A 12,301-nucleotide genomic window follows, 5' to 3' on the forward strand; every position below is an offset into this window, starting at 1 on the left:
ACACAATATTAGGCAGGTGGTCATAATGTTATGCCTGGTCTGTCTATATCACTTTATTGAGTCAGACAGCCACTCATATTGCCTGCTGTTACACAACATTGGTATGATGTCAGTTTTCCACTTTGAGGCACAGAACACAAATGTTTTAACGTTGTGAGTTTTGGCTCATATAGCAGCCATTTAGAGTGAAAGGAAGGACCAGTTAGCTCTAGTCTATTTGTATTTGGAACAACCTGTTTGTTTTACTGGCCTTTTACTGCATAATAGACAGACGTCTTTATTACTGCATACCTATAAAAACAATAATTACACACTGCAATATAAACCTGAAACTTTTCATTTCATCACAGCTTCTGCATATCTGCAAGGTTTCCTGTGGTTGTGCCATTTTATGTCTTGTCACCTCTTCGAAATTTCAGAAATTTTCCGGATGCTCCGCTCCTAAATTAAAAAATAAATAAATAAAAAATTGGCTGTATCTAGCCTGTTGATTCATGCCTGCTGGATTTTTGGCAGACTCTCACCTACTGCTGACTCACCCAGTCCAGCAAATGGCTTCTTGTGTTGTGTGCACAACTGTTATGAACAGTTATGACAGCTAGATATTTGCCACCTTTTTGCTACTCATTTCATTTATGCCTGTCTTTACACAGATCGAAATATCCATGTGCTCTTCCTCTGAGACACATGATGCGAGGAACAAGGACAATGGACAGCTGTGGCATCATTAGTATTCAAACCTACGATCTCCTGCCGATAGGGCAGACGAGTTTCTGTTGCCCCACTCAGGAGCACGAATATGTAACTTCTCTTAGAGTACTTTATTTATGTAAATTAGTATTGGGGTACATTTTAAACATTTAACGTTTATCCTTGCCTTAAATAAACTGATGTATAAAATTGTTATGAATGAGCTTGAATCTATTATATTTGATAAACAGATCAGCGAATGATGTGTGTGGCAATGGTGACACAGCGGGGAGCTTTTCCACCTCACAGATCCAGTGTGCCAGATGGCATTTTTGCATTCTTCCAAGATGCAATGATCATGAATATCTCTATGTTCAAATGGGTTTTTTTTCCCCCAGGTTTTGCAGTCGGTGAATTGGCTGCACTAAATTGCCCATAGACATGAACTTCATATGTTCATGGTGCATTGTAAGGGACTGGTGTCACATCTGGGGTGAATTCGCCCTTCTTGTGTTGGAACTCGTCGAGGATTAATCAGTTGCTGAAAATCGATGAATGAATAGAGAATTACACGGTGACTAAATAGCTACACAACCTGGATGTTAAGCTAACAAGGTAGTATTCATATACTATACTATAGACATACACTTGCACCGATCAGGCATAACATTATGAGCAGTGAGAGGTGAAGTGAATAACACTGATGATCTCCTCATCATGGCACCTGTTAGTAGGTGGGATATATTAGGCAGCAAGTGAACATTTTATCCTCAAAGTTGATGTATTAGAAGCAGGAAAAATTGGCTAGCGTATGGATTTGAACGAGTTTGACAAGAGCTAAATTGGATCGGATCAGAGCATCTCCAAAACTAAGCCTCTTTAAGGGAGCAACTGAAACCTACATCTATCATCGGGTCACGGGGAGCCTGTGCCTATCTCAGGCGGCATCAAGACAAGATACAATCCATCGCAGGCCACACACTCATTCACTCACGCAATCACACACTACAGGCAATTCAGAGACTCCAGTCAGCCTAGAAGCATGTCTTTGGACTGTGGGAGGAAACCGGAGCACCCGGAAGAGACCCATCAAGCACGGGGAGAACATGCAAACTCCACACACATCTTTGAGGCAGCTTCATAAACAGTGCGCAGTATTATTTATTGCTTTTGTAACAACCTAGGATGACAGGCAATTGTCAAATCAAACATATTCATATATGATAGCATACAGGATTATTTTATTAGTGTTAAGGTGTACAGATGTACTTGGTAGTTATTTAAGCATTAATTCATAATGCAGTTTGTTATTCAGTGTTGTTTTTAAACTGTGTATTGCTGTTAAATGAATTCAGGAATGATGTCGGAAAGAATGATTCCCTCATTATCTTTAACTATTACTATTCTTGTACAGTCAGGTTGAAGGAGCTCTTCATACTGTTGCCTTGTATGTCTGGATCATTAGCAGCACAGCGATTTGGGTGCGTGTAAACCACAAACTGTTCTCGAGAGTTCCGCGGTAATGATGATTCATCAATTGCCATCGACAGCAGGCAGCTAGAAGGATGGACAGGGCGCTTCATTTATCATTTATAAGGGACAACAAAACCATCTGTGTTGGTGTATGTTCAGTATTCATCAGTGCTACCATGTTTTTTTAATGTAGCCTGTGTTCTGTCATCACCAAACAATGCCAAATGTTCTTTGTAATTGAGTACATTTGACATTTCACTGAGAGAAATGAACCAAAGACGAAAACAACTCAGAAGCTCGTATTAGAGTCAGACAGGGAGGAAGGGTTCAGGAGACGAAGAGAAAAGAGGATTAAATGGAGTCCCAAGTGAGCAGAAAAGACACAGCTCTGGCAGCAGCAAGCATCTGGCTGGGTTAAAAGCTCCAGAAGCCTGTTCAGTGTTGTCCTTTCTTTACTTTGTCCGTTTTGCTTAAGTCTGTGAGTCATTAAAAGCTTCTATTCGTTGCAGAGTTGCCATTTGCAAGACATTTTGATTGGATTTTTATTAGATGTCTGTGAGGAAGGTAATCCTCAGTGCCTTCACCTGTTTAATGGGCACATTTGTTATACTGTGATGAGACCTTGTTCAACAATAAGTAGTAAATCTAAACCTCCAAAGCTTCTTATGCACTGAATAATGTGGACGCTTTTGTTTCTTACAACCGTTTCCTCCCTTCGCTTTCAGAAGTGACGCACTTGCTCTGCTTATGAAGTGTGAGAAAAGAGTTCTTGTGGGAAAAGGAGTGGCAGGTGACCTTCATGAATGTGAGATTTGGGCTTTTTGCTCATATCCTAGCCTGTCATTTTTTTTTCCCCGCTTGTCTGTACATAGCCATCGATCTGCTACACATCACAAGGGAGTTCTCCTACTACGGTTCTGTTAAGCTGCACAAAATGATATGACTTAAAGATCCAGTTTTTAGATTTCTGCGTCAGGCTTTGATACATTCTTTGTTTGTAAGGTGGAAATGTGCATTCAACACCACCGAAACACTTGATTCAGTTGCCAAGTGCTCTTTTGTCCTTGGCTCTAAAAGCCTGAAATTATTCCTGGCTTTAAAAGCATATGCCGTAGAGCAAGGTGGCAAGGGGCTGCTAGGTGAGCATAAAGAGCCGTCTCTACTTCTGACACAGCCTTTTCTCTTTCTTGTTTTCTAGCTGTTGTTTTTCATGTGTCTGCTGTCTCCCAGGTGCGTTTGCAGGCTGAAAATGCTTCATATTAACATAGTGGGCTGTGGGAGCTGCTGGTCCCCAACCCTCTCCTTCCCACTCTGCTTCGTTACATATCAGTGGACGAAGGCCTGTGCTGTCTCTCAGCCACTATGTAGAGTAATACTCATAAAGTCCTCCGAGAGGAGGGTTCACGCTTCAGTCATATACCTAAGGAGGCTCAGCTCCCTGATGTCTGCTAACAGCTTGGAGAGAGACAGGGGACACTTCCATCACAGTCAGAGAGGAGGGAAGAGTCCAGCTTAACACAGTCTGAGCATAACACTGCTGGGAAAACCCTGATGTTCAGCGCTATATCTTGGCAAGCTCCCACAGAGACCACCCTGTGTGTGACCTTTCATGGCATTAGAAAAGTTCCTGTTGGATTGTGGTACTGCAGCTTGGAGTTCAGTTTTATTTTTTTGTGCTGGGAATTTTGTCCTGCCCATAATTGAGCAGATGCCACTGTAGCAGGCAACAGCTTGCTTGTGACTGTGTGGAGCTAATCAGGATGTCCGTGGTTTTGACATTCCTTCAGTATTACAGGCAAGCATTACAACCTGATTTTAAAGCAAGTGTAAACAGACAGGAAGAAGTTAATTTCATTGGCTTTTACTTTGAGTGCTGTCACAATGCAGGATGTAAATCTCAAAAATGTTCTGCCTTATCATCGTTTATTGGAGATGTACTGAAGAGCCCGATATATTTTTAAGATCTGAAGATTCAAGATACAAATCTAAATGAATATTTAGTCATTCTGAAAGTAATTGTATGGTGTTACACTGTTTTGCAAGGTAACTTTAATTTCTGGCCTGTATACATGATGTACCCCTTTGACAATATTTAATGATGTTGCTTTTTTTCCACTAATTAATACTAATTACATACAACACTGCCATGCATCAGAATATGGCATGTGTGTGAGTTTGTGTGTGTGTCTAGGATCAGCTGTGTTGCTTCTTGTTGTGAGAATATATGATTGAGATTAATGGATTAGGGTCTGCTCCCATTACTGAGCAGTGAAGTTATTCACAGCTGTCCAGCTTCACATTATATGGTGGGATCTGGTCAACCACTAGGCTTTAATTCCAGTGTCGGTCGTAGCAATTGCTTTAGTTGGAGCCAATTAGTAATAGGACATCTAAAAGTTAAACCGAGCAATAAAACATGAGTCACAGCCAAGCACCTTCATGTCGCCTTTCTCAGCTTGCCCGGTAGCAGAGCGTGTCTTCTATCTCTGTGTGATAGATCACTGCATGACATCCAGAAAGGCTCACTCCCTCCTGATGCCAGGATTGCCTGCTGTGTGGAGGGATATGATGTGAGCCATACCTAATCACTTTTAAACTTAGTGGTTGATAAAAAAAGCTTTGCCTTGGTGAATGCGTAACTCATTTGTCTTGATCACGCAAACATGCCGGGCCTCTTTTGTCAAACAAAAATTGTCATTGACTAATAATTTGTGGGAATTTAAGCTTGAATTGTTTGGCTCCTTATATAAATCTAAAAACTGTACTGGTTAATAATTTGCTCAATTTGGATCAGTTGAAGAATTTGAATCTCCATTTAGTACAAACCAGTCATGTGGGTTCAAGGAAAACGAAACCTGTAATCTCTTTAACATGAGCCCTTAGCTGTTTGGTATTGTAGGCTGCGTGACGATCTCTACACTTCCCTTAGTCTTTAACAAATGACACATAGCAGCTATTGAGTCTGTCTTACGTTCCTTTTCAGGGTGAAGAGCTCGGAACCATCTTTCTTAGTTTGTAACACTTATTTCGACAACAATGACTGCCAGGTCAGCCATCAACAAAGAGATCTTTATCCCACACAATGAGAGGATGTTGGCAGCCGTGCAGGTGAAGAGGAGGACTAAGAAGAAGATTCCCTTCCTGGCTACAGGTGGCCAGGGCGACTACATGACTTTCATCTGTCTGTCAGGTAACGCATTTCAATGCTGCTCACATATTTTGATTTCGGCAAGCCAGGACTGTGAGCCACCAAGTCCATGTCCATGTATGTTGCAAAACACATCCTGTAGTTCGAGAGCAAAAAAACAAAATCAAGTTCTGTCTGAAACTTGCAAATTGTTACATCATGCTTAATGTGGCTCAGTAGTTTTCATCTATAAATAATCATACTATGTACAGAAGGAGCTTACACTTTTACTCGTGTGCACTATTCTGTTTTTATGTTTGTATGTTTTAAGTATTCTGACAGTTCCTTGTAAACTAACCTAGCCACTCATACTCCCTACCAAGCCGGAACATTATCAATGCTACTCTTCCTCTGGAGGAGTGTGTATACTGAGCTCAGTGTTCATAATAATTAAAGCACTCTATCTTATCAGGCTGCCATTGAATAATGGGTGGAGGTCTGCTCAATATTCAGTGTCACCTTCAATTTTTCAGTCAATTCTGTGCCTGATTAGTGTGTTTTCGGTGATGCTTTAAATAGATTGACTTTACTTAGGAGTAGTGTTGTTATAAAGCAGTGTCTAGTTTCAGCACCACATCCAACACCACTATCAAAACGCACATTAATAAATGCCTACCTTGGAGTGAGAAGTGCGGTGTTTTAAAGTAAAGCTTGCCATAACGTCAATAGAAAGCTATACATTGAGGGTTGGCTGGTACCTATGATACCTAAAGTGATGGTTCAACCCTGAGCATTTCATCTTCCACATCTTTATAAAGAGATTTTATGTAAGGTCTAAAAGTTTCAACTGACTTTTGTGGACTGATTGCCTGCCTACAAATATAGCGTGGATGACTCAGTTGGGTATCTTTAGATCACACAGAGAAAAGACGATTGCATCGGATAGAAGAAGCATTATGTGAGTTGCGTCCTCACTGTTATTTATTTAGTGGGGTGAGGTTTTAAAAGGCATATATTATTTTCTTTCGTTTCTAAAGGATATATATATATATATATATATATATAAATAAATAAATATAAATATATATATATATATATATATATATATAAATAAATAAATATAAATATATATAAATATACATATATATATAAATTGATCACAGAGCCCATCTGTTCATGCACATGCACACTTCCATGGAAGTAACCAACGTCTATTTGTTTTCATTGTATTCACATTTATTTCAGAATGAGTCACTTCAAATGGACAAAGATAGAAGTTACAACTTCCAAATGAATGGTTTGCTATATTCCTGTCAATATATGTGTTTATGAGGTGTTATGGTACACTGTTCACTGAATTACCGTAAGCGCAAACAATCGGTCTATTTGTTGGTCTATAACCTATAATCTGAGACATTCAAGCTATCACATGTGTCATGTGGAAAGCCATGTGGGAGCTCTGTCCTGCACTTGGAACAGCTTGTTGAGGTGGATAGCACCCAAAGAGCATGTCTGGAATCAGTCATCCTGCTTAAGACAACAGTGAGAGCCCCGAGCAAATTGGCAGCCTTGTTTAACAACCCAAGCAAGCAGCAGCTTGGGTGCAACATTTGTACCCAAGTTTGCCCTGCTGTGCCTTCTAGCCTGAGTTGATTAGCTTGGCCATCACCGCTGTATGAAAGCGAATGGGAGATGTGTACTGTACTACTCATTTTTACAGCACCAGTACTCTGTATGAGGAGCAGTTCTGCTCTATGAGCACAGCAGCACTGTACACAGCAATGCTTGACTGTTTCCATCTGGTCTAAGATTTTGGATTTTTCCAACTCCTGTTCCAGTACATCTATATTAAACTTAGAAACTAATTCTTACAGTAAACAACAAGCTACAGTGATGACACTCACTCCACAAAAGATATAAAGAAATAAAACCCTGAACACAGGCTCAGTAATCCCATAGTTGTTTAAATAGTCTAACAAAGAGAATCATATTAAATAAATTATGATAGAACTAACCCCACTCCCTTTCATATTATGTCTACTTCTGCTCCAAGTCGAAATGAATCTAATCCAAGACGTACTGCAACGTCAGAAGCTGTTTTTAGTGTAGTGTGTGGCTGCACTTATTTATGCCAAAGGTTTTGTTTACAATGTACTTGGTTAATCTATCATTAACATTAATAAAGCTGGACAGGTGTAGGTTGGTGTGTTTTGCTTTGTGTGTCACTTGGGATCCAGTACTGGGAAATGAGTCTCATCAAATGATTTATTTTTTTTTGTCTTAAAATCATGCAGTGATGCAGTGTGAGGCCTGAAAGGGAAGGTCATCTTGCAGCAGCAGGTGGAAGTATAATAGAAGTAGTAATGATCGTACTCTTAAGAGTCAGCCAGCTTCTTGATCTTCAAGTACACTCCTGATCTTCACTGCCTAATAGCTTGTCCTTCAGACTTTCTTTTTTTTTGGTGGTGCATTTAAGAGAAACTTCTGAGTTCATTAGGAAGCGAAGGACAAAATTTTATCTTACTAATTTGCCCTGGAATGGACCGAACTATTATCAAGTTGCATGGCACATTTTAGATTTCAGTCTGATTTTAATATCAATTGTCTAGGACTGTGTGAATAGCTCAGTCTGCTTTCCTTTCCCTTGCAGTGCAGATTATTTGCTTTACTCTTGACATACACAGAAGCAGGTCAGCCTTCATGAATAAAAGGGTGCGTTGGATCATTTCCAGAGTCTTCAACATCAAAGCTCCACGTTGTAGTTTCACTTTGATCACAGTGTTAACACACTGACCGAGGGCTCAGAGTGAGTTGCTGCACTGTTGTAGGAGCTCATACTGAGGTGGGTGGAAAAATCTCATCTTAGTCTGAACAGCTACAAGCTGCCAAAAACACAAGCTGAGCTTGTCAAGCTGGTAGACAGGCTGGCAAAGATACTACAGCATGGGCACATACGTTTTTTTTTTGTTTTGTAAAGAAAATAACACAACAGTAAAGTAATTAGAATATCTGAAACATTTAGTGATCAGTTTGGTCAAGTAATAAGGTGGGTGGGAAATAAATTAATAGATGATCTACTAGTCTGAGTAGCTCGATCTTGGATTTCTCTCCCATCTCAGTATGAGCACAGGTCAGCAACTCATTTGTTGTCACTGTGTTAACAATATGATCAAAGTGAAAGTACGCTGTGAATAGAAGATTTTGGAAATGACCCAAGACATGCTAGTACTACACTATTTTTACCCATTCATTCAATTTAAGCACAAACATAACCATATTCAGCTGTACCGCGTCTCCATCTGTAACTATTACTAAATGATGTCAAGGGAATTTTATGATTTTTTATTAGGCTAACATTTTGGCACACATTACTACCACATAGCTTTGTACACTGGTTTGATTTATTTAACACATTTTACAAATACATTATGGCCTTGTGTATTTTATAGCAACATGCTCTTTCTTGCAGTAAAAAAGGCCATTTTTCTGTCCAGTCTTCAAAACACAGACTGGATCCAGGGTAGCCTGGCTTAGGTGAGATAACCCAGAGGAAATTAGGAGCAGATTGCCTGGCAGTGTTCGGCACTCTCCTGTTTGCTAGCAGCCTGAAGTGCAGCCAAATCAATGAGGAGCAGTCCTGTCTCTAAGTGCACCTTCAACCCCTCTGTCTTTCTACAGCCAGCGCCTCTAGTCTTATCAGGAGACTGCATTAATGTACTCTGAGACGTTGACCGAGACACACTGTGGGTCATGCATGTGCATTAATGCTTTTAATGAATGTATAATGAAAATTTTGTTCCCCTCTAGCCCAAACTTTTGCCTAATTAACATTCATGACAGAATTAGCCCAGGTATTTTACAAGCAAATAGTTGTCCATCATGAAATACTAACACGATCTGCTGCAACTGTGAATATTGACCTGCTTAAAATATTGATCTCTTTGACATCACAAAGCTTCAGCTGTACATGATAATGGATATGAACAACTATGCACTGCAAGTGGTTACACACTATTGATTGATGTGGCAGCACAGAGATGGACTGCTCTGCGATGTCAAGTGTGCTGTTGAATTAATCTGCTTAGCATTACAGAAAGTAAGAGGAGTGATGACCTTGAGGGCCTGTGCAGATAAATGCTTTTTATTATTCACATTCTCTCACATTTCAAAGGTCGCCCCTGGCCCACACACTACAGATGGATGGGCAATACATGGATATTTATGTAGATTATAATATGTTCACTGGGGAAGCCAGATCACATAAATAAAGTACTGTACAGTCAAGCTGAAAAGTCTGTCGTCCTGTTCAGTCTTTGTATTAACATCCATCTGGTTGAACCAAACAGAAGTGGACAACCAAGTCCAATCTCACACCTGGTATTCTAATGTGCACAATGCACAGGCTCAAATTTGACTTGAACTGTTCATGCAGACCGAATGTGAATTTGGCATCTGATTAATTATAGAATTTTTTATTTTGTTGTTAACGAAACGTGTTTGTCCATGATATTAATTCCATTTTGAGAAGAAAGAGCTTATCATTCAGTCCTATTATGAGACACATGGCTTTATAATTCTGCTTTAAAGCAGGTACCAAAAATTTTCCAGCCTCTTCAGTGGTGGTCTGGGCAGGGGGTTTTACTGCGTCTGGAGGATAGAGAGGGATTTGTATGCATCAGACGATCTGCCTCGGCGTGATCCACCTGGCTGTGCTCATGCTGTTCCTCTGAGGCCTTTCAGAGTCTGTGCTATCTGCAGTCACAATCTCCCCCTCAAACCCACTTGCAGCCAAAAAAAAAAAAACTTGAACTGATCTGAAGAAAAGGGCAGACTGGTCTGAAAATAAGCTCAGACTGAGACTCTGGGTAGGATTTTGTATTTGACATGATGATAATCTCCCCAACCATAAGAAACAAGTGTGATCCCACTAGTGTCACTTCTAATTTTTCACAGCTTCAGCCAGCACACATTTATTTCTCTCCCATCAGGCAGGTGTGTGTTAATATTACAGGTGTAGAGCTGTAGTGCTTACTGAAACTTTAGGAGGGTATGTTGCACAGTGCTTATACCCATCATTATACCCCTGGGTTTTTTGCAGACAGAACCAAAAGGATGTTTTGACTCTTACTGTCGGAAAATATTTGTGTACTGTTTTAAAATGCAAAGATGAAGATATAAAGGAAAAGTGCTTTGAAAAAGGATTTCAACAAAATTTTTGTTCTAACAACCTCACTTATTCATGGACTTCGCCCGACTAAATGTCACACTTTTAAAGCTTTACTATCTATATAAAGTTTTACTATCCATCTCTCTATGCATTATAGTATTTTCAGTATAGGCTTATAGTTCACTTGTGCTGAAAGTGTACTTGCCTATTTGAAGTTAATTTGGAGCTATTTTTGCTTAACAGTCTGACTATTTTCTCTCTCTCTCTCTCTCTCTCTCTCTGTCTCTGTCTCTCTTTCCTTGTGTACTCTCAGTCCTGCCAAACATTTAGGGATTTTGCACCAGAGTATACTTGCGCTCCTGTATCATTCAGAATGTACACACTCAAACTGTGTGGTGGAATCTGGTGTGTGTGTGTGTAGTAACAGCACCTAAGTTTCATATTAAATACAGCAGGTTTGACTGCTGTGCATCGCCATCCTTCAAACTACCCTCACGCTCAAATCATTTTCACTCCCTGCCGCTCAGTTTTTCTTCTGCCTCCGTGTGTCTGAACATAGCTCATTTCTCTGTTACCACCTCAATGAGCCGCATGGAGATTTCGACATGCTGAGAGCTGTACATTCTGCTATTTCTGGGAACTGACATTCACATAGAAGATTGATGATCTAAATGGCGGTAGGTGCAAGGATAATTAAGGTGCCTTTCCTGGCTTAACATTTGTCATAATCACTCGCTAGTTGGCCTGCTGGATATGACCATGTTAAAGTCTGTTTTGGTGTTTAGTCTTCACCTTGAGTACTTCTAATGATTGCCACAAAGAAGATATAACAATAGTTAATGGAAGCACATGGCTAGAGCCTCAATATTCATATAATCCTTATTTTTCAGTACCAATATCCTGAGCCTAGACCATGAAGTGCCTGTTATAAGTGCATGTCTCAGGCCACTACTTAGATTCGCTTTAAGCCAGGTCTTTGTTACTGGAGATGTGATAATACGTCTGCTGTGTATGATATCTGGTTAAGTGCACTCTCTAGCCCATCTCTCAAATGAACAGTGTACAACTCTGCAGAAATAAAAAAAAAAAAAAAGTCTGCTTTCTTTTGAGCAGCCCATAATCACACTCCCTTAGGTTGTAGAAAAAAGGAAAAGTGCAGAAGAGATCGAGCCAACAATGTAGGGTGAGAAGGTGAGTAGTACTGCTATGAATTAGTCACACTTCCCTTCCTGCACACTTGCTAGGCTTTTCCATCCCTTTTCCACCTTTTCTTTCCAGTTCCCTCCTTCTGCCTCACTGACACTAAGCCCTCAGAAAGCTGCTGAGACATGACTCTGTCGCACACTGGCACTCGTGGCGTAGCGTTTGTCAAGCACAACAAAGCGAGACAGAGGGTGAGTGGTGAATACGTACAGAAGGTTATTTCTTCGGTAATTTGTTTCTTTGAACCGACTGCAATCTTCTGCATGGAGTTCAGTCTCGATAAAACATCTTTCCAGTGCAAGCACCAACTTTGCACCTATATATATAAGGATTTGCTCTGATTAACTGTTGTGTGGCGGAGATAGCATAGCGGGTAATTTCACTGCTCCCTGGGTTTGAGCCTGCGCTGAGACCAGAGTGCAGCGATTTTATTCCCGGAAAATAGACGATCAAATCAAGTTGGCTGTGTGAAAAACAAATTGTGTTAATGCAACTCTGTTCATTTACTTGGAACTGATGTACAGAATTAAATTAAGTAAAGTCGATTAACTTTTTTTCCCCTCCCAGTGTACTAATTTGAAATGTGATGCAGAATGCAGTCTGTGCATGCACACATAGCTCACTATATCATTTTAAAAAAG

The 12,301-nt window shown here is 40.2% G+C and overlaps 1 protein-coding gene across 5 annotated transcripts in view; it reads left to right on the plus strand.

Moving 5' to 3' along the window:
- stxbp6 (syntaxin binding protein 6 (amisyn)) overlaps nt 1-12,301 on the plus strand; it is a 49,686-nt gene that overhangs the window by 2,629 nt on the left and 34,756 nt on the right. For all 5 annotated transcript variants that reach the window (XM_058399096.1, XM_058399097.1, XM_058399098.1 and 2 more), the window contains exon 2: nt 5,147-5,353. In XM_058399096.1, coding sequence (XP_058255079.1) covers nt 5,200-5,353 — 154 coding nt within the window. In that variant the 5' untranslated portion in view covers nt 5,147-5,199. The remainder of the gene's footprint in view (nt 1-5,146; nt 5,354-12,301) is intronic.

This window comes from Hemibagrus wyckioides, linkage group LG09, assembly GCF_019097595.1.
Source record: "Hemibagrus wyckioides isolate EC202008001 linkage group LG09, SWU_Hwy_1.0, whole genome shotgun sequence".
Classification (NCBI taxonomy): Eukaryota; Metazoa; Chordata; class Actinopteri; order Siluriformes; family Bagridae; genus Hemibagrus; species Hemibagrus wyckioides.